At 53.1% G+C, this 22040-nt stretch overlaps 1 protein-coding gene across 1 annotated transcript; it reads right to left on the bottom strand.

The window, feature by feature from the left end:
* Window positions 1–13416: 13416 nt before the first annotated feature.
* Window positions 13417–21757, bottom strand: LOC126545535 (uncharacterized). The gene is made up of 2 exons (XM_050193485.1): window positions 21404–21757; window positions 13417–15330 (listed from the first exon to the last, which is right to left on the bottom strand). Exons 1-2 carry the CDS (start codon window positions 21755–21757, stop codon window positions 13417–13419), a joined length of 2268 nt encoding a protein of 755 aa, XP_050049442.1.
* Between the last annotated feature and the right edge of the window lie 283 nt (window positions 21758–22040).

Here is a 22040-nt window from a genome sequence, read left to right as displayed (position 1 = left end):
TGATCTTGTTATGCCCCAACCACTGGCACGCGCTGGAAAGCTTCGGCGCGCGCCGAAGGGTCAAATGCGTCAAAGCGTCGGTCGGGATCTCGGCGAAGCGGAACGTCGCGCAGCGATTATGTCTACTGCCGATGCTAGAAGTTTGCTGACGCGCGGCGAAGCTGCGCCGGCGTCCACCAATGAGAGGCTGCGACGCCTCGCAGGCGTCAACCAATCGAAGGCTGCGGAGCCTCCGGCTGCTAGGCCTGCAATGGCCGACCGTACGAAGGCGCCCGGCACCAACGATCGTCCGAGTCTTTTTGGACGCACGACGCGCGCGACAGTGCTCCTGAAAGACAGTGTTGTAATAGTAGGCCGACAACGACACGACCGATCGACCGACGACCGTGAGTTGTGGCAGTGCGATGTGGATCCGAAGCGACTTCGAACGACGCCGACTAATCCAACCTGCCCACTGGGTTCCGCCGGGCTCGGTACGATCGTCTGCTAAAACAGCCCACCGAATCACGATTGCCGCAACGTCTGTGCTTGTTGTATGTGCATTTTGTTGTGCTCAAAACGAATGGAAACACGTTTACGAGCTCCGAAGTCTGGATAATCAACACTCGCCTATCGCCGATGTTGTTTACGTTACGCGTAGGCCTAGCGCGTCCATCGAGTTCGTAACTGGCGAGTGAACGAACTCACCTGAGAAATCTGTCGAAGGAAATGAATTTTCAGGTCCGTTTGGTGCTGCAGTGATTTAAAATATGGCACTCTTGACTTCGTGTGACCTGTGATGTGGTGAATGAACCGTGTGGAAGTTGGGTTGGTCAAACGCGGCGTGTTTCGTGTGGTGTCGGTTGACTCAAGTTTAACGGGCAAGCTCTGCGCTGTTTCCAGTGGTAAAGATAACTTCCGAAAGCGAACTACACTAGTAGCTGAACTATTGGAAGTACTTACATAATCAGCCGTGCCGCCTGTTTCAGATGACACTGCGCTCTTTTATTCGGCATGTGAATCCAGTTCAGTACAAGTTCACTGTACTCATTCACTCACTTCTTTCAAGTGCGACCGTCTTTTGGGCTAGTTGGGGATAAATCGCTCGTGTAGCAATTAAGAACACTGACGCACTGAAGCATACGTGGCAACGCAGTCATATTTGAGTCAGTGTGTCGTTATAGTTGAGCACTGCAAAAATAAATTATCTGTTTGCAACGTGTGCCCTGTGTGCAGTGCATAGCAGGACCTGCATCATGCAAGACCTATGCATGTAGCAGCGTATACCACGATTGCTTCGATGCCCGCTTCAGAAGCAGCAAGTACTGAGTCAATGAAACTGTAATTGAATTTTTATCTCACTTTTTGCTTATGGAAAGTGTAGATGGTGTGAGTGCATTGTGGGGAAGGTGAAGAGGTGTCATCAGTGTTTTGTGCAGTCAGTATGCTGTTGTAAATCGCACCGCTGGCACGAGTTGTTGGAACCTCAGTGCTGACGCCCGTTGTTGCAAATGGGTCGCAAGCCCCAAGGGTAGCGTTGGCCTGGCGGCCTGGGGCACTGGAAGCATCCGAAGGTCCCGGCAAAGCATGAGTCGACTGGTAACAGAACAACTGGTTTATTCTAACATCGCAAAAGAGCGGGCGGTCAGGTCGACCGAAGTGAGAGACGGGAGAGCACGTAACTCGACAGAAGAAATCGGAGCCTCTCTCCTGGCGTCCGGGGGCAGCTGCTTTTATAGTCTCGCAGCTGAGGGCAAGGAGGAACGTCTCGTCAGATGCGCACGTGACTGGGCACGGACACGCTGAGAGACAAGTTGAGACGAGTGTAGTGACGCATCCGCCGGCCGGGCTCCGGACAGACCTCCTCGCTTCACACTTGGGGAGCTCCTCTCCCCGGCTGCTGCGCTTTGACAAGCGTGGCACACACACACGCACACACGAAGACACGGGGCACTGAAACACGCCTGGACGCGCTTGGCGGGGAGGCGTATCGGCGGCGCTGAACGGGCCAAAATGTCCGCTGCTTGGAACGAAGCCCCGGCGTCCGTTGCATCCGCGCCGGCTATACCGCGCGTCGTAGGCGAAACTAACAGACCGCCCCGCCGGGGGAAGGAGATCCCGATGGTCAGGGGACTGCATCCGCTGTCCGGAGGGATGTCGCTTGATGATGCTCATAACCGAAGTCGGTCGTCCTTCGGCGTTTCTTGAGCGCAGCGCACAGAGAAGGCCTCGTTCTCTCGTTCAGGTTCACACAGGACACTGCAAAGTGACTTCGGGAGAGTTGACATTTTTGTTCTCGTTCCCGGCAAGCGTTAGAACTACGCCGAAACTCAACCGCTCAGTCAGCAAGCACGGCACAACCCTCACTAAGCCCTGCCAGGCTCTTTCCCCTATTATACTACTGCCTAGTTCCTTACAGTAGTTTAGCAGCACTCAGAACGCGTCCACAAATCGGAAAATTGCACTAGAAAGCACATCATCACTTTGAAACACTACACAAAAGCAATATGTTAAAAATCCTGCCTCAGGAAGAAAAACATCAGTAACAAACAATTTTGAGGCTGATTCCCACGTTAGGGGCTTCGACTTAAGCCATCGGCGTTACCGTTGAGACTCCCCTTTTTGTAACGCACCTCAAAGGAATATTGTTGCAAAGCGAGGCTCCAGCGCAGGAGGCGGCCATTTTTGGGAGATATGGTCCGCAGCCATTGGAGAGGGCAGTGATCCGTTTCGAAGCATGCGAAGCGGAGATCGCAGCGAGCGACCGTACACTAGCTCAGCTGGCGAAAACCCCGTAGCCGCATGCGGCGCGGTCTTTAATGCCAACGTCACCCCAGGCAGACACAGCTCCCAGTCAGTTTGTTGTTCAAACCACAATGCTCTCAACACGCGCTTCATGACGGAGTGGAGCTTCTCAACGGAATTCGACTGGGGGTGGTGCACTGAGCTGTGTAACAGCTTTACCCCGCACCTTTCGAGAAAGGCTGTCGTCAAAGCGCTAGTAAACACTGTGCCCTGATCTGATTGGATTTCCGCAGGAAAACCAACTCGCGCAAATATGGACAGTAGTGCATTGACTATCTCAACTGAGCTTAGTTCTTTAAGCGGCACTGCTTCAGGGAACTTTGTCGCTGGGCAGATCACAGTCAAAATGTGTCTGTACCCCGTGGTTGTTACCGGCAGAGGTCCCACTGTATCAATAACGAGCCGTCTGAAAGGCTCCGTAATGATAGGTACCAACTTCAACGGCGCCCTCGATTTGTCCCCTGGTTTGCCCACCCGCTGACAGGTGTCACATGTCTTCACAAAGTGGTCTGCGTCCCGAAAACACCCTGGCCAATAGTACTCTTGCAAGAGACGGTCCTTAGTTTTCTTAACTCCTAGGTGTCCGGACCACGAACCCCCATGCGACAAGCGCAACAGATCCTGACGGTAGCACTGAGGCACGATCAGCTGATCGAACTCCACTCCTCTGCGGTCTAGATACTTTCGGTACAGGACCCCACCTCTTTCCACAAAGCGAGCATTTTTCTTGGCGACACCTTCCTTGACAATGCAGCGTATGTTTTCTAGGCTGCCATCCTTCTTTTGCTCGGCTATCAAAGCCGCCCGGCTGACTTTTAGCAACCTATTAAGTCCGTCTGACGTAGGCGCGATGAGCAAATCTGCAGATAGCTCTTCTAACTTTCCCGCATCGGGAATTTCCTCTCCAGTATCTGGTGCCTTTAACGCTACAGGCTCAATTTTATTCAGTTCGGGCGTGCTCTGAATATCAGCTTGCTGCGCCTCTGACCCTTTTTCATTGTTCGACAACGTCGGTCCCGCAACTACCGCCTTTGCAGCGAGCTCCCGAACCTTCGATCTGGTTAAGGCCTGAACGCTAGCCTCACCAAACAAAAGCCCCTTCTCGCGCGGGAGGTGATCGGACCTGTTCGAAAATAGGTACGGGTACTGGGGGGGCAGCACAGATGACACTGCGGCCTCCGTCTCAAGCGCTCCGAAAGGTCCTTCAATAAGCACTTTTGCTACGGGCAGACACACGCTATGAGCTTCCACTGCTTGCTTGATCCATGCGCACTCGCCCGTGAACATATCGGGTTCTACGTAAGAGGGGTGAACTACATCCATTGTAGCTGCGGAATCGCGAAGCACTCGGCACTCTTTCCCGTTCACGAGGAGGTCTCGCATGTAAGGCTCGAGAAGCTTCATGTTCTCGTCAGTGCTGCATAAAGACAAAAACACGACTTTTGTTTTTGTTTCTGGACACTGCGCCGAAAAGTGACCCGGCTTCTGGCACGTATAACAAACGCGCGCTTGCCTCGTCTCGAACCGCTTTCTGCGTTCGGCTTCGGTTGCCGCCGTCTCCTTACGTTCGGTCGGACACTGCGCGGAAAAGTGACCCGGCTTCTGGCACGTATAACACACGCGCGCTTGCCTCGTCTCGAACCGCTTTCTCATGGGTGTGAACTTCGGCCTCTCAAACTTGGAGCCAAATTCACCCTTTTGACCGTCCTTTGCTCCGCGAGCCCGACGCGTCACAAACTCCTCGGCTAGCTCAGCGGCTCTAGCCACCGTACTAACGTCTGGCCTATCCAAGACCCAGTACCGCACGTTCTCAGGTAACCGACTATAAAACTGTTCTAGCCCGAAACACTGCAGAACTTTCTCGTGGTCACCAAACGCTTTCTCTTCTTTGAGCCACTCCTGCATGTTTGACATAAGCCTGTAGGCAAACTCTGTATATGACTCACTTTTGCCTTTCTCATTTTCCCGAAACTTCCGACGGAACGCCTCCGCTGACAGCCTGTACTTTTTTAGCAGACTCGATTTCACTTTGTCGAAATCCTCTGCCTCCTCTCTCTCCAAGCGAGCGACTACGTCGGCCGCCTCGCCGGGTAACAAAGTGAGCAAGCGCTGTGGCCACGTTTCCCGAGAGAACCCCTGCTTCTCGCACGTTCGCTCAAAGTTAACCAGGAACAAACCAATGTCCTCTCCAAGCTTAAACGGCCGCATCAGGTCAGTCATTTTGAACGATACTCGTTCTCCTGCACCGTGTGCCTGACTTCCATTACGAGCGCGTTCCATCTCTATCTCGAGACGCTTCATTTCCAAAGCGTGTTCGCGCTCTTCTTTTTCTTTCTGCTCTTTTCGTTCGCGCTCCTGTTTCTCTTTTTTCTCTTTAAGTTCGAGCTCATGTCTTTCTTTTTGCTCTTTAAGTTCGCGCTCCTGTCTTTTTGCCCGCTCCTCAATGGTCTCAAGGCATTCCGACAGCTCGTCATCCTCAGCCTCTAACTCAAGAATAGCCCTTAGCAGTTCCGGTTTTCTGAGTTTGTCTGAGACATCCAGACCCAACTCTCTTGCAAGCTCCAGCAATTTCGGTTTGCGCAACGACTTCAAATCCATGGCTGCTCTGAATGCTGCTTTCTCTACTGCCTACTATTGTCTTGCCGCAAACTAACCCGGCAGCAACGACAACCACAATTACCAGCTCTGTTTCTGACACTAACAAAAGCCTGGCAAAACTCAGAAGAAGAAAGTCCCGCACTCACCAAACCTCGCAGCCAAGAATTCAGCGCAGTCGTTCCGCTGCAGGCAACCAGTCATCACACAGGGCTCGTTGCACTGCTCCCGGATGGTCGTTGTGCTGCTCAGCATACAGTCAACCGCATATCTTCGCTGCCGGCCTCCGTTGTCGCGATCTCACCGCTGGCAACCAGCTGTTGGAATCGCACCGCTGGCACGAGTTGTTGGAACCTCAGTGCTGACGCCCGTTGTTGCAAATGGGTCGCAAGCCCCAAGGGTAGCGTTGGCCTGGCGGCCTGGGGCACTGGAAGCATCCGAAGGTCCCGGCAAAGCATGAGTCGACTGGTAACAGAACTGGTTTATTCTAACATCGCAAAAGAGCGGGCGGTCAGGTCGACCGAAGTGAGAGACGGGAGAGCACGTAACTCGACAGAAGAAATCGGAGCCTCTCTCCTGGCGTCCGGGGGCAGCTGCTTTTATAGTCTCGCAGCTGAGGGCAAGGAGGAACGTCTCGTCAGATGCGCACGTGACTGGGCACGGACACGCTGAGAGACAAGTTGAGACGAGTGTAGTGACGCATCCGCCGGCCGGGCGCCGGACAGACCTCCTCGCTTCACACTTGGGGAGCTCCTCTCCCCGGCTGCTGCGCTTTGACAAGCGTGGCACACACACACGCACACACGAAGACACGGGGCACTGAAGCACGCCTGGACGCGCTTGGCGGGGAGGCGTATCGGCGGCGCTGAACGGGCCAAAATGTCCGCTGCTTGGAACGAAGCCCCGGCGTCCGTTGCATCCGCGCCGGCTATACCGCGCGTCGTAGGCGAAACGTAACAATGCTTAAACTGCTGGAATCCCTTCAGCCTCTACTAAAATGTTTCTTGCTGCGATACTATAAATTGTGGTCAGGACAAAGATGTACTCAAAACCAAGTTACTAATGCATCTGCCCAGAATGTGTTTGATTAACAAGTTAACGCTTCCACAACAACAATATGCCGATGCACAGCATATGTGCTTACAATAAATACATTCCGTAAAGGTGAACGACTGGGCCTACAATATCAAACTTTGTAGTAGCACCGTAAAAAGTGCTGCCATGCGTATCAGCCACAACGAAACTGCTGCACGTCCAACCTTCTTCCTTGGAGGCAATTCTATAAAGACTGTTCGGGCCCTTCTCATTCTGGGTGTAGCATTTAGCTGTTCTCTCAACTTTTCCAGATATGTCACCAGCACTGTATGTAAGCACCGGCCCTTTCTTGGGTTTGTGTCCCGTGTCTCCCTTCCCTGATGACCTAAGGTTTTCCGAGCACTCTACGCTTCTATCATTCTGTCACGACTTGAGTACTGCTCATCAGTATAGTTCCCGTACCAAACTCGCGACGCTAACAAACTTAAGCTTGTTCTGCGCCGGACAATACGCACCCTTTACTCCCGTCTTTTCGGTTGCCACAAGCTCATGCCAGCCTTCGAGGATTGCCTCAAACCCCTCAAGTAGCACACCCTGCAATACCAACACAACATTGCACTAATCTCCCCACCCCCCTGGCGATTTGGATTCTCCTTCCTTGGAACCAGACTTCATTGGCACTCCTGTGTGTTGTGCACCTGTCGAGTGTGTGCGTGTGTGCCGTGCTGTGTTATTGAGCAAGTGTGTGTGCACGTGGAGGGGAAGGAAGTGTCTTCTGCATCCTGCAAATTCCTGCTTTAGATGGCTGGTTATCAGATGCTCTAACATGCAGGCATCAGCCTTCTTTTTAGTCTAGTGTGCCAAGTTACCACTAAGATTATTATTATAATTATTATTATTATTATTATCATTATTATTATTATCTTCAATAGTTCCCTAAAGTCTAGTACCTTTTCTAGCGCTCGGAAGGTAGCATGAACATTGCCCATGCACAAATCAGGTGCTAGATGTGCAGTTACTAACTGCCGACCTATAGATATCCTCTTCAGTGCGTCAGGTGTTTGAATCGATATGGGATTCCTCGCTTTCTGTTAGTGCTAAGAGCATTTTATTAAATGAACAGCATGACTTTGTGTGCCAACATTTCAGACTTTCAGACTATTTCAGACTGTCAACAGTGTTCACTACTGCATCGACTTCCAAAAAGACATTTTTTCACTCTCGAACTGGTGCAGAAGCAATAAGTACTCTTAAATGCTTCCAACACTATGGCATTAAGTTATATGCACGAAACGCACCATGTGAAATTTTGATACAGCCTACGTGATGCTCCACTCCTTAGGGTCGATGAAATGAAAGATCTTGGTGTGTACTTCGACAAAATGCTAAGCTTCTCTTCACATAGATAATTACACAAGATGCCCTTCACGCTCTTGGAATTGCATGCCGTATATTGCATGATTTCCACTCACCTGTTGTGTTTCCGAAATTCTGCTGTGTGCCTCCAACTACTAGAGTATGCCTCTGTAGGAGGGGGGTGCAATGAGCAAATGTAATTCTGACCTCATTGAACGCATTCAGAATAAATTGATGTCTATCTTCAAGCACCACTTTTGCCATTCTGGCGACCACAGTTGAGCCTTTGTTCCTGCACCTTTTGTTCCTGTATAAGGTGGTCCATGACATTATAGATTCCTTAAAGCTTCTTGATCATATGCATTTGTTTGTGCCGCAACAGTATACCAGGTAGCATTCCACATTCGTTGCCTGGGCTTGTTACAAGATTGTGCTAATAAGACTCGACTCCAAAACATACTTCAGAGTTCATTTCCTGTGTTTTGTGTATCTGTAGATAATCACGTAGGATTAACTCCCTTTTACTTTTCCGCGTTTCCTTTTTTTCCTATTTGTTTCTCTATCTTCCATTTTTTTGTCTACTGCATTCATGTTTTCTCTACATTTTGTCTCACATAGTGCTCGTTAAGTGCACCAGTACAAAGGCTCTCTAGCTGTTCCTGGGCAATACAATAAATATTTCAATGATTGACTATTATCGTAGTATAAAATTGGGCTTTTTAAGTATGTACTAGTATACTGTTTAGTGCAGTAGCTTTCGTGCAATTAAGTCCACCGGGGATATCAGGCGGTCACTCAGTCTGGATCACAGACGCTGACTCAATCCGGTATCTTTCAAATATCGCAGCAGCGCTTTTGTGGCCTTTTGTAGCTGCGATATGCGAGGCCATGGTCCCAAGATCTTGTTCAAGGTGAGCGGCTTTCCATCTAGCTGATTGAGAGCTCTGCAGAGGTCTTGCCTTTCATCTTCAAAAGATGGGCAGTAGCACATTAGGTGTTCTATGGTTTCCTCGACACCGCAGGCATTGCACTCGGCGCTATCAGCCATTCCAATCAAAAATGCATATGCACTGGTGAATGCGACGCCCAAACGTAAGCGGCACAGCACTGTTTCCTCATTTCGCAGAAGACCTGGTAACAGCCGCAGTTGCATAGAGGGATCGAGGGAATGCAATCGATGTTGAGTGAATTCAGGTGTGTGCCACTTTTCCAATGTCAAAAGAGTGTGCTAACTTGCCTAAGTGTTGGGCTGTGTCGGTCCGCGATAAAGGTACAGAAACAAGGGTTGCTCCTTCGTGGGCTTTCCTTGCAGCTTCGTCAGCGAGGTCGTTGCCGCAGATACCGCAATGACCAGGCAGCCACTGAAACACGACGTCGTGTCCTTTCATGATCATGTGATGGTGATTTTCTCGTATCTCCGACACGAGTTGTTCACATGACCCGCGACGAAGAAATGACAGAAGGCATTGTAAGGCCGCCTTTGAATCGCAGAATATTGCCCACCGATTAGCCGGTTGGTTATTAATATAATCAACGGCACCTCGGAGGACAACAAGCTCCGAACCGGTCGATGTTGTCAAGTGAGAAATCTTGTATTGGATGCTTAGTGATCGTGATGGTATAACCACTGCGCTGGTGGAGCTGGTCTGAGTGGAACAACCATCCGTATATATGTGGACTCGATCAAAGTAGTAAGTGTGCAAACAATCCAGAGCTGCTTGCTTCAAGGCCAAGGTAGCCAGGACGGTCTTCTTTCTTATCCCTGGAACCGTAAGACGCACTTGAGGTTGTTTTAAACACCACAAAGCTGAGGTTGAACGTGCTGAGGATGTGAAGCCCGATGGTAAGGAGGCACGATGGATGCTGACCTTGTTGGAGAAGGACGCCTGTGGTCGTCGTTCTGGCACGAATTAGTAAAGTGCAATAATATGCTATGTGCCTGATCATATGCATTGTGCTATGCATTTCTTCTGAGTTTTAATAATGGCTGGCTACTGTATGCAGTGTTGTGCAATAAAATAATATGCCACAGCAATTATTGCGTGCCTCGGAGAACAAATTGAATATATCTTTCTCAGTCAAAACATCATAGCAGGCTGAAAACAATAAACTGCAATTTTTCTTTTTGTGGTGACGAAGTGTATAAATTGTGAAAATAACCTGTTTATATATTTCTTATACTATGCAAATGAGCTGCTCCCATACATTCAAATAAGTGCTTCAATAGTACGACTTGGCAAAGGGCAACGAAAGACTCCTATTAAAACCCTCTAATTCTCAAGCTTGTATTATCTGACGGTATGTCATTTCATTAATGTAAAGAAAGGCAAACTTGATATGTGGAAACCAGTTACAATAGAACATGGCCTTCACACTGTGAAAATGTTTTGCAGCAATACACTCAATTTGAAGGCCTCCAGATGCGGTGTTGATGCATAAAAACAACCTAGAGTAATAGAGATGCTCCATGGGCTAGATTTGGCAGAATCAAGAATTGGGGGGAGACAAGATACGAATTACATACATTTTAGCTATTGTAGTTTTTTTTTTGAGTGCTACAGGTGTTTCAATTCTGTTTTGCTGATTTTCTCAAAACCCACTTGTTCACGTTTCTCTCATGCACCAACAAGCATAACTATATTGACACGGATGCTTTATCTGTATCCGGTTACCGTATTTCACCGGCTAAAAAATGTTAAACGTTATCGCTCGGTGCAGGATGCGCCTGAACGTATCGGAAGTTTCGCGAATGTTATCGATGGTTCTGTCTGTTGTCGACGAACCTTGCTAATCTGATTGTATACGCGACACGAATTGTGTTGTAGTTTCTGGAAGGCGCGCGGGCACCAGCGAATAGGCTGTAACTTTCGACGACTGCCGTATGCAAACCGACGCGCTTGACCTGCAGATGAAATTTTCTACGATTGCCGACATTGCTCGCCGCTATCGTTGCGATTGAGCCGGCACTATTCATTTACCGTCACTACTACGTGGCAATATTTGCAGCACAGATTTTTTTCAGTTATACATTGCACGCCTAATTCTTATATAGTTGGCCGTGCAATAAGCTACCAAAAAATGAAATGGTGCAACAGTTTTTGATATATGGCATCGTCGTGCAGGTGTTTGCAAAGCGATCTTGCAGACAGACGACGCGCGAGCGCTGATGTCGATATTTTGTACACTATTGTTACTTCAAAAATAAAAACAAACTGTTGCGGCAGGTGTATATTCATTATTCAAACGTGTTTTTTATATCTAAAAGCACATACAGATCACTAACTTATTGTTTCAAGCTTAGTTTACAGCAGGCTGTTTTAGGCCGGACTTTGACGGATGAAGATGGAATCGTCCAGCAACAGTGCGCCGCAGCCGAGGAGCGAGCTTCGGCGCGCGTCGGAGCTTGTCTCCAGTGGTTGCGCGCCCTTTCCCTGCAGCCGAAGCGAAGCGACGCGTTCGCTTGCCAGCGCGCGCCGAAGCTTTCGGCGCGTGCCAGTGGTTGGCGCATTAGAGCGCCGGAGACTCTGCGTACCGCACGCACCTGCTAATTCGCTACTGAGCGTGATCTTCTTAAGTGGATGAGCTGCGGGGGGGGGGGGGGGGAAGTGTGTCTTTTCTTCGCAACTCACGACCGTCATTTCGCGGTATGGAAGCGGTCGGTCGCACGTGCGTGCCGTCGCGAACCCCCCCATATTTGGAAGGGTCACCCCTCGGAGACATCGCGAATACTGCGAACTGAAAGGGGGAAAATGAAGGAATAAAGAAATAAAGAAATGAAAAAATAGAGAGATAAATAAATGATGATATAATAATAAAGTTTGTTACCACCCAGAGACATCGCTAATAATTGCCAAGTTAAGAAAAGCAAAAATAAAGAAAAATAAGAAGAAAAATGAATGGTTCAATGCCACGTGTCCACGTGTGGATCACGCCATCGGGCGCGACAACACGGCGCCACTGCAACCAGTATGCCACTCGGAGATATCGCCAGTTTGGCTAATGTAAAGTAAAGAAGAGAAATAAGGCAAAAGTAAATAAAAAATAGGAAGAGGAAGAATGGTTCAATGCCACGTGTGCCCACGTGTGGATCACGCCATCGGGCGCGACAACACGGCGCCGCTGCATCCGATTATGCACCCGGAGATGTCACGGCCACGGTCGGCTAATTTGCAATACGTCGCGCATGCAGCATTGTGTAATAGTAAAGAATTATAAATAAATAATAAAAAAGCCACCCATCAGGCCATCGTGACAGGCGCGACAACGTGGCGTCACTGCTTAATTTACATCATGACGGGTCAAGTATGCAGTAGGCAGTAAATATGTAGTAAATATGCAGTAAAATGAGTGTCGTTGAGTGCGCTTGTACGTGCGCCTGTACAAAAGGGACCTCGATGCAGCGAATCTGCATTCAGCGGCTATTCACCAAGCGACTGCGACTGCTCTGCGACAGCGAATCTGCAGTTAGCGGCCCTTCGCCAAACGGTTAAAAACTGCGACTATCTGCGGCTTAAACACCACGGCACGGCGACGGCGTGGGTCGAATACATGCACCGCCGGAAGGCGAAGCAGCAATACTTGAACATGGTGGACCGCATGTTTGCCGCCTCTCGCGAAAACACAACGACGGCAGCGGACGGTGAGCAGCAGCAACTGCCCGCGCTCACGGAAGATGACGCGCGACACTTGGCGCTCTTCTTCGGTGTCGTGGACTGCGCCGAGGAATATTTAACATGCAACCCGCCACCTAGAGGTGAACCGTCATCCGGTGCGATGTTTATGCCCGGTTCACTCGTCGCAAGCCAGGTGGCCGAGCGTCTGTATTCGATTGTACAGTTTGACGAGAAGAAGAAGAAGGTGTGCCACACGGTCGCCGGCGAGTTTCCAGCCGTGCGCCGTCCGTCTGCGGCTGAATATTACAGTTGGCTCAAGTACTTTCTTCGTTGGGTCGGTGAGCTGAACGACGTTGAGAGAGTGCGAATCCTCGACGGTTGGTGCTACGATGCCGAAAAATGAAAATTTTGTTTGTTGTCCTCCCTGATTGGGGGTCAGTCATTAACCGTGTCGTTGCTGCATCGTTACTGTATGTTTCCGGTACCACCCGGAGACGTCGCGACTTTTGGCGCCAAACCGTGCAATAGTTCACTGCCACTGCCATACCTCTATATTTCCGGTACCACCCGGAGACATCGCGACTTTTTTTTCGCTGCTGTATGATTGAAATTTCACTGACTGTGCATGCAGAAAATGGCGGCAGAAAGCCGCGAGAAAGATCGCGGAAAAAAGAGTGTAGAAGCGGCGAAGAAAGCGCGCCCGAGAGAAAACGGAAAGAGAGAGAGAGAAGTGGTTCTTGAAGGGAGAAGGAAAGGTTGACGCTGTTTTCTGCAGCCCTTGCGGGAGCACGGCTCAGCGTCAATAGGGGGGGGGGAGAGTGGGAGCAAAGTAGATAGGAGAGTAGAGGGTTAAAGTGACGCCATGGGCAGCGGCTGAGCAGTCCGGCAGGAAGGGCCCATTGGGTCCGGTAGGAGTGGTGATCGGGTGAAAGGCCAGGGGGCGGTGATCCAGCAGGAGCCAGATGATTGGGGCAGGTCGAGTAGCCTGTACTGGTTTTGATAGCCGTGAGGCTATCCGTCTTTGCAGAAAATCCTAGAGTGTCGCCGAGAGCCCTGACGAGTCGAGGTACTCGACGACACTTAGGAGGGCTGGTAGCTCGCTACGACCAGGGAAGAGGATGTCTTCCTGCCGTGCAGAAGGAAGCCCCAGGCGTCGGAACTCCTGCAGGAGACGGTCACGCTGCTGCAGGTAAGCAGGGCAGGCCAGTAGGAGGTGCTCCAGGGTCTCGGGCTCCCCACAGGAGGCACAGGCTGGAGAGGCGATGAGGCCATGACGGTGGCGGCGAGCACCCGTCCAACAGCAGCCAATCCTCAGTCGCAGAAGGAGGGAGGTCTCCCTGCGTGCGAGGCCGCGCTGTGGAAGTGGTCGCGGAGGGCAGCCCAAGGACGTCCGCTTGTCCGGATGGCAGGCCAGCAGATGTCGCCGAAGCCTGTGGCTTGTGAAATCATTGGCTGTCACAGCCAGGCTGGGCGGGACCACGCAGTGGTTGGCACGCTTTGCCAGTGCATCTGCTTCCTCGTTGCCCAGTATCCCTACGTGGGCTGGAAGCCAGTGCAGGGACACTGAGCAGCCCGCCTCCTGGAGCGCCATCAGCCTTGTCGAGAGCAGGGCAACCCCGAGGCTGGCCCTTTCTGGCCTCTGCAGGCTGAGAAGTGCCGCCCTGGAATCGCAGTAGATGGTCACTGGGGTCACCGGCAGCTCCTCTGCGAGTAAGTCTACAGCCAGGTGAAGGCCTGCTACCTCTGCCGCTGTTGACGTCGCATGGTCGGGGAGGCGACACTGCTTGCTCTTCCGCAAAGTGGGCACCACGCAGGCCGCAGTCGACGAGCCTGTGTCTGGCATCACCGAGCCGTCAACGTAGATCTGCAGGTTTCCTCCGTGGTCCTCATGCAGGAGGGAGGCAGCCGTCTGTTGCAGGGCACAAGTCGGGGAGCGCCGTTTGGAAACGCCGGGCAGCTCTGTGGTGATGGGTATGGGTGGTCTCTGGGGAGGAGGCAGCTGTGCGTTGTTCGCTGGAGGCCTCCCGATCACCTCCTCGTACAGCCCACAGAGTCTGCCCATCTGTGAATGGGGCCGCGAGCGCAGTCGGGAGAGCAGGGCACTGCCGTCTGGTCCATGGTGGAGGCGGTCAACATGGCGTAGCCCCTGCTGCAGGAGGAGGAGTGACAGGGGCCATGCTCCTGCCTCGGCCAAGGTTGCAACGACTTGGGAACTGCGGGGAGCGCCCAGGCAGAGCCTAATCGCGGCCCGATGCTGCAGCTCCAGCTTCTTGAGACGGGCAGGTGGTAGTGCCACGAGTGGGAGGGCGTACCGCAGGCGTGAGGTAGCTGCTGCGTCGTACAGCCGCAATGCCCACCCAGTGGTACAGCCCTGTCCTAGGGCAAGAAGCTGGGAGACTGCCTTGCGGACCCGGAGGACCTGCACCTGCAGGATCTTGACAGCAGGCAGCCAGGACAGTCGGTGATCAATGCGCAGCCCCAGGTACGTCACTGCAGTGCTCCAGGGTAGCTGGACGCCTTCCAGGTGCAGCCGGGGTGCTGTGCGGCGGGCGGCTGCTCTTGGGTGGAGCAGCATGGCCTCCGTCTTCCTTGCCGAGATGGCAAGGCCAATGCTGCTCAGGTAAGCAGTGGCGGTGTCGAGAGCTGTTTGCAGGGCCGAGCGTGCGCTGCGGTGGTTGTGTGGTGGGCTTCGCACCCACAGGGCGATGTCGTCCGCGTAGATGGAGGCGCTCACCGGATAGTCGGGGTCGATCGGCAGGGCAGCAGGAAGCCGGGCCAGGGCCAGGTTGAACAGGAAGGGGCTCACCCCTGACCCTTGTGGGACGCCCGCTGCCACCGGCCGAGGGGAGCTCCTCGATTGGCCCACTCGTACCCTGAGGGTGCGTTCCTCCAGGAACGACGAGATGAACCGCCGCAGATTCCTGTTGATGCCAAGTAGGTCCAGGGCCTGCTGAACGAATGGGTGGGGCAGGCCATCGAAGGCCCCCTTGATATTGACACGTGTACTTATCTTTATCGGGCGACCACGTTTCGCCACCTAAGAAATGTAATCGCACAGCGCGGGACGCGCCTGCATGTATCCGAAGTTTCTGGAAAGTTATCGATACTTCTACCCGGCCATCTGTTGTCGCCGAACGTTGTGTTATCTGATTTCATCGTGTAACGCGAATGGTGTAGAACTTTGTGGAAGGCACGCGGGCCCGAACGATTAGTCTGGAACATTCGATGACTGCTGTATAAAAGCCGACACGCTTGACCCGCTGATCAGATTTCCGACGATCGCCGACTGTGTTCGCCGCTTTCGTTGTGCTATAAGTGTAGCCTGTTTTGTGGGCACAGGTTCGCCCAATAAAATCTAGTTTTGCCTTTCACAGTATTGCTACTGTGTTCTTAACGTCACCACCACGTGACATCTGGTGGAGGTGCTTTTCTTTCATGTACCGGACGCCCCCGACAAGCCGTGATCCAAGCCCGGACCGCAAAGAGAACACCAACGTAGTCCCGGAGCATCGAGCAAGCCGCCGTCTTCAACAGCTGCCCCCGGAGCACGGACTTCTACCTGAGAAGACCAAGAAGATCGTGGACAAGGCAACCCCAATGGCAGCCCTAGCGTCCCCCATCGTGCTGCAGCAGCCCAGAGAACCTCCGACGTTCCGCGGATCAACATTCGAGGACCCGGAAACCTGGCTCGAGACGTATGAGAGGGTCGCTACGTTTAACGGTTGGGACAGCGACAACAAGCTGCGGCATGTCTATTTCGCACTGGAAGACGCCGCCAGGACCTGGTTCGAGAATCGAGAAGCCACCTTAACGACGTGGGACCTGTTCCGAAGCGGCTTCTTGCAAACGTTTACAAGCGTCGTGCGAAAAGAGCGAGCCCAAGCACTACTAGAAACCAGAGTGCAGCTGCCAAACGAGACGATCGCGATCTTCACGGAAGAGATGGCCCGTCTTTTCCGGCACGCCGACCCGGAAATGTCAGAAGAGAAAAAAGTCCGCTTCCTGATGCGGGGCGTCAAGCAAGAACTTTTCGCAGGACTTATTCGTAACCCGCCGAAGACCGTAGCTGAGTTTTCAGCAGAGGCATCGACGATCGAGAAAACTCTGGAGATGCACACCCGGCAATATAACCGCCAGGGGCTCACGCCGCAGTACGCCATCCAAGGACAGGATTCCGGCGACCTTCAGGAGACCATCAGGGCCATTGTGCGCGAAGAACTGCGCAAGGTCCTGCCTTCGTCGCAGCCCCAAGTGGCTTCGATCGCCGACATCGTCAAAGAAGAGGTGCACCGATCGCTTGGAGCTCCCGAGCTGTAACCACAATTACCGCAGCCCCAGCCAGAAGCGATGACATACGCCGCCGTCGCACGCCGTCAAGGTCCCCCTCCGCGACCACGGCAGGGCCCTGCAACGACGCAATTCCGTCGTCCGCCGCCGCCGCCGCCAGCACGCCCACCCATCGCCCAGCGCACCTACGCGAGGAAGACGGACATTTGGCGAGCCCCCGACCACCGCCCGCTCTGCTATCACTGCGGAGAAGCCGGCCATATTTATCGCCGATGCCCATATCGGGAGATGGGACTGCGAGGTTTCGCCGTCAACGCTCCGTGCCCGCAGCAAGGTGAACGCCCTCGCGATATCGCCGACTACCTCGCCGCTACTCAGTGGAGCTCTAGACGACCGTCGCGTTCGCCATCACCAGGCCGCTACCTCTCGCCGCAGCGCCGACCATACACTGGCCCAGCCCGGGGCCGGTCAGCGAGCCCATATCCGGAAAACTAAAAGCAGCAACCGATGGAGGTGCGGTTGCTGTTCGTCGAACTGACGAAGATCCTCCGCCGCCGACGAAGACGCCGAAGAAACCATCTCGACGACATAATAACGACACGCCGCCGTCCCGAGGAAGTCAGGAAGCCAAGACTACACCGACGAAAGACGACTTCACGACGCGACGTACCAGCTTCCGTTCAACACGACGCAGCCGTGATCCGACGCCAAGACCCAACTGCAACGCAAGACAAAGAACCACTGACCTCGACGTGCTTCTAGATGGCCACGCAGTCACCGCCTTAGTCGACACAGGCGCCGATTACTCAGTCATGAGTGGACACATCGCCATCCAGTTGAAGAAGGTTAAGACTGCATGGGAAGGCCCTCAAATTCGGACCGCTGGAGGACACCTGATTACGCCGACAGGAATGTGCACGGCAAGAATTACCATCCACGACCGGACTTACCCTGTCACCTTCGTTATCCTCCAACAGTGTTCACGAGACGTCATTCTCGGCATGGACTTCCTCAACCAACACGGCGCAGTCATCGACCTGAAGTCGAAGTCAATAACGCTGTCGGAAGATAATGCGATACCGCCGGAGAGCCCTCGTAGTCACCACGCCTTGAGTGTGCTCGAAGATCAAGTGAGCATCCCGCCTCGCTCCAGCATCGTTATTTCGGTCGGCACCGAAGCACCCGCTGACGTAGAAGGCGTCATCGAAGGCGACCAACGTCTACTGCTAGACCGTGAAATTTGCGTCGCAAGAGGGATCGCTCGACTGCACGGAGGACACACGAAAGTGTTGCTGACAAACTTCAGCCAGGAGTTCAAGCACATCAACAAGGGCACGACGATCGCATACATCGAGGAAATTATGGAAAACAGCAATGCGTTTGTCCTCTCGGATTCTGCCGCATCTACCCCGACGACCGTAGTTCCCGAGTCAGACTTCGACATAAATCCAAGTCTCCCCACGATTAAGCAACAACAGCTCAGAAGTTTACTTCGACGATACAAAGAGTGCTTTTCGACGTCATCGAGGATTCGACAAACCCCAGTCGCAAAGCATCGCATAATAACCGAAGAGGGCGCTCGACCTCTCCGCCAGAGCCCATACCGAGTTTCGACGCGAGAACGTGAAGTTATAAGGCACCAAGTCGACGAAATGCTGCGCGACGACATCATCCAGCCGTCCAAAAGCCCGTGGGCATCTCCTGTAGTCTTGGTGAAAAAAAAGGACGGAACCCTGCGTTTCTGCGTCGATTATCGTCGTCTGAACAAGATCACGAAGAAGGACGTATACCCCCTCCCACGAATAGACGACGCACTGGATCGGCTCTGCAACGCTAAATACTTCTCGTCAATGGACCTCAAGTCTGGCTATTGGCAAATAGAAGTCGACGAAAGAGATCGCGAAAAGACGGCCTTCGTCACCCCAGACGGCCTCTACGAGTTCAAGGTTATGCCATTCGGACTGTGCTCGGCTCCTGCAACGTTCCAGCGCGTGATGGACACAGTTTTAGCAGGATTGAAGTGGCAGACCTGTCTCGTTTACTTGGATGACGTCGTCGTCTTCGCCGGAAATTTCGACGATCACCTGAGGCGGCTTGCGACAGTACTAGAGGCCATCAAGTCATCAGGGCTCACTCTGAAGCCGGAAAAGTGTCGATTCGCTTACGATGAGCTTTTGTTCCTAGGCCACGTCATCAGCAAATCAGGAGTACGCCCCGACCCACAGAAGACAGCTGCCATCGCAAAGTTCCCGCAGCCAACCGACAAGAAGGCAGTGCGCAGATTCCTTGGCATGTGTGCCTACTATAGGCGCTTTGTCAAGGACTTTTCACGCCTCGCGGAGCCGCTAACACATCTAACCAAATGTGATGTCGAGTTCAAGTGGGAAACGCCGCAGGCCAAGGCATTTCAAGAACTCAAACGACGCATGCAGTCGCCGCCGGTACTTGCACACTTCGACGAGGACGCCGATACCGAAATCCACACTGACGCCAGTAGCCTAGGCCTCGGTGCCGTCCTAGTCCAGAGGAAAGAAGGACTTGAACGGGTGATATCGTATGCTAGCCGGTCGCTGTCAAAAGCGGAAAGCAATTATTCTACGACTGAAAAGGAATGCCTCGCCATCATTTGGGCTACAGCTAAATTCCGCCCTTACCTCTATGGCAGGCCATTCAAAGTCGTCAGCGACCACCACGCGTTGAGTTGGCTAGCTAACTTAAAGGACCCTTCAGGACGGCTGGCGCGGTGGAGCCTCAGACTACAAGAATACGACATCACTGTAACATACAAGTCCGGAAGAAAACACTCGGATGCCGATTGCCTATCACGCGCCCCCATTGACCCACCGCCGCAAGATGACGAGGATGACGACGCCTTCCTTGGCATAATAAGCGCGGAAGACTTCGGCGAACAACAACGAGGGGACCCGGAGCTAAAAGGCCTAGTCCAGTATTTGGAAGGGCACACCGATGTTGTCCCTAGGGCATTTAAGCGTGGATTATCTTCGTTCACGCTTCAAAACAACCTACTCGTGAAGAAGAACTTCTCACCAGTCCGCGCCAGCTACCTTCTTGTTGTACCGTCAGCGCTGCGTCCAGAGATACTGCACGCCCTACACGACGATCCAACCGCTGGGCACCTCGGATTCTCCCGGACGCTGTCGAGAATACAGGAAAGGTATTACTGGCCGCGTCTGACCACCGACGTCGCCCGTTACGTCAAGACATGCCGAGACTGTCAACGACGCATGACACCACCGACAAGGCCAGCAGGATTACTACAGCCGATCGAACCTCCTCGCCGACCATTCCAGCAGATTGGGATGGATTTGTTGGGGCCGTTTCCGATGTCAACATCCGGGAATAAGTGGATCGTCGTGGCGACGGACTATCTCACCCGCTTTGCTGAAACTAAAGCCCTACCAAAAGGCAGCGCAGCCGAAGTGGCGAAATTTTTCGTCGAGAACATCCTGCTGCGACATGGTGCTCCAGAAGTCCTAATCACCGACAGGGGAACGGCTTTTACAGCAGAGCTCACCCAGGCCATTCTGCAGTACAGCCAGACAAGCCACAGGAGGACAACTGCCTACCATCCGCAGACGAATGGTCTCACGGAGCGCCTCAACAAGACCCTCGCCGACATGCTAGCAATGTACGTCGACGTCGAGCACAAGACGTGGGACGTGGTCCTGCCGTATGTAACCTTCGCTTACAACACGGCGGTGCAAGAAACAACACAGATCACGCCGTTTAAGCTGGTTTACGGCAGGAACCCGACGACGACGCTCGACGCCATGCTGCCCCACGTCACTGACGAAGAGAATGTTGACGTCGCTAGCTATCTCCAGCGCGCCGAAGAAGCCCGACAGCTCGCCCGCCTGCGGATCAAGAACCAACAGAGGACCGACAGCCGACACTACAACCTCCGACGACGCTTTGTCGAGTACCAGCCCGGTGACCGTGTTTGGGTTTGGACCCCTATACGCCGACGAGGACTGAGCGAGAAGCTCTTGCGTCGCTATTTCGGACCGTACAAAATCATCCGACGTATTGGCGCACTGGACTATGAGGTCGTGCCAGACGGCATTTCGCTGTCACAGCGGCGCCGCTCACGACCTGAAATTGTCCACGTTGTGCGACTCAAGCCGTACCACCAGCGTTGACGAACTTTCGGACTTCGCGTAACTGACCTTTGGACTTGATTTCTTTTCGTTGTTTTGTTACTTATGTTTAATAAGGGTCCTTTTGTGTTTCGCTCTCTTATATTTGTAGCATCGGGTCGATGCTTTTTAAGAGGGGGGTATTGACACGTGTACTTATCTTTATCGGGCGACCACGTTTCGCCACCTAAGAAATGTAATCGCACAGCGCGGGACGCGCCTGCATGTATCCGAAGTTTCTGGAAAGTTATCGATACTTCTACCCGGCTATCTGTTGTCGCCGAACGTTGTGTTATCTGATTTCATCGTGTAACGCGAATGGTGTAGAACTTTGTGGAAGGCACGCGGGCCCGAACGATTAGTCTGGAACATTCGATGACTGCTGTATAAAAGCCGACACGCTTGACCCGCTGATCAGATTTCCGACGATCGCCGACTGTGTTCGCCGCTTTCGTTGTGCTATAAGTGTAGCCTGTTTTGTGGGCACAGGTTCGCCCAATAAAATCTAGTTTTGCCTTTCACAGTATTGCTACTGTGTTCTTAACGTCACCACCACGTGACAATATCGATAAGCACCAGGAGCACGGCGTCACCGCAGGCCTTGGCCTCTTCCAGCGTGGAGACCACATCCGCGATGGAGTCCGCGGTGCACCGGCGCCGCCGGAACCCCGTCTGCTCGTCGGCCAGGAAGCCACGGGCACGGGCCACCCAGTCCAGTCGGACCAAAGCAATGGCCTCCATCACCTTGCAGGCGGCGGAAGTGAGGGAGACCGGCCGGTAGGAGCTCACGTTTCCAGCCGGCTTTCCGGCCTTCAGGATGGGGGCCACGATGGCTGTGCGCCATGAGTCCGGCACCTGCCCTGACCGCCAGATGTCATTGTAGCAGTCGAGCAGGCGCTGCTGCTCGCTGGCGGCCAGGTTGCGGAGCATTTGGGTCGTCACACCGTCGGCTCCTGGTGCGCTGCGGCGCTTCCCCCTCTTCAGGGCACATAGACCAGGAAGAAAACGCGCGTTCGCGCGCTCTCGCTGAAACGGGAAGAAAACAGATGCGCGTGGGTTTGCGTTGGCCGCGCCCATAGTCGCGCTGTTTGCGAGAGAGACAGGAGGCTCCTCCTGGTGAAAACAGATGCGCGTTACGCGAGACGAAAGAGCAGAGACCCGCGGGGGGTAAATTGTATTGCTGTCGCGTGCTGCGGAACGATTTCGAGATGTT

This window comes from Dermacentor andersoni, unplaced genomic scaffold (genome assembly GCF_023375885.2).
Source record: "Dermacentor andersoni unplaced genomic scaffold, qqDerAnde1_hic_scaffold ctg00000050.1, whole genome shotgun sequence".
NCBI classification, from domain to species: Eukaryota; Metazoa; Arthropoda; class Arachnida; order Ixodida; family Ixodidae; genus Dermacentor; species Dermacentor andersoni.
Note: the sequence above shows the minus strand (reverse complement) of the source record. Positions and strands in the feature narration are given on the sequence as shown.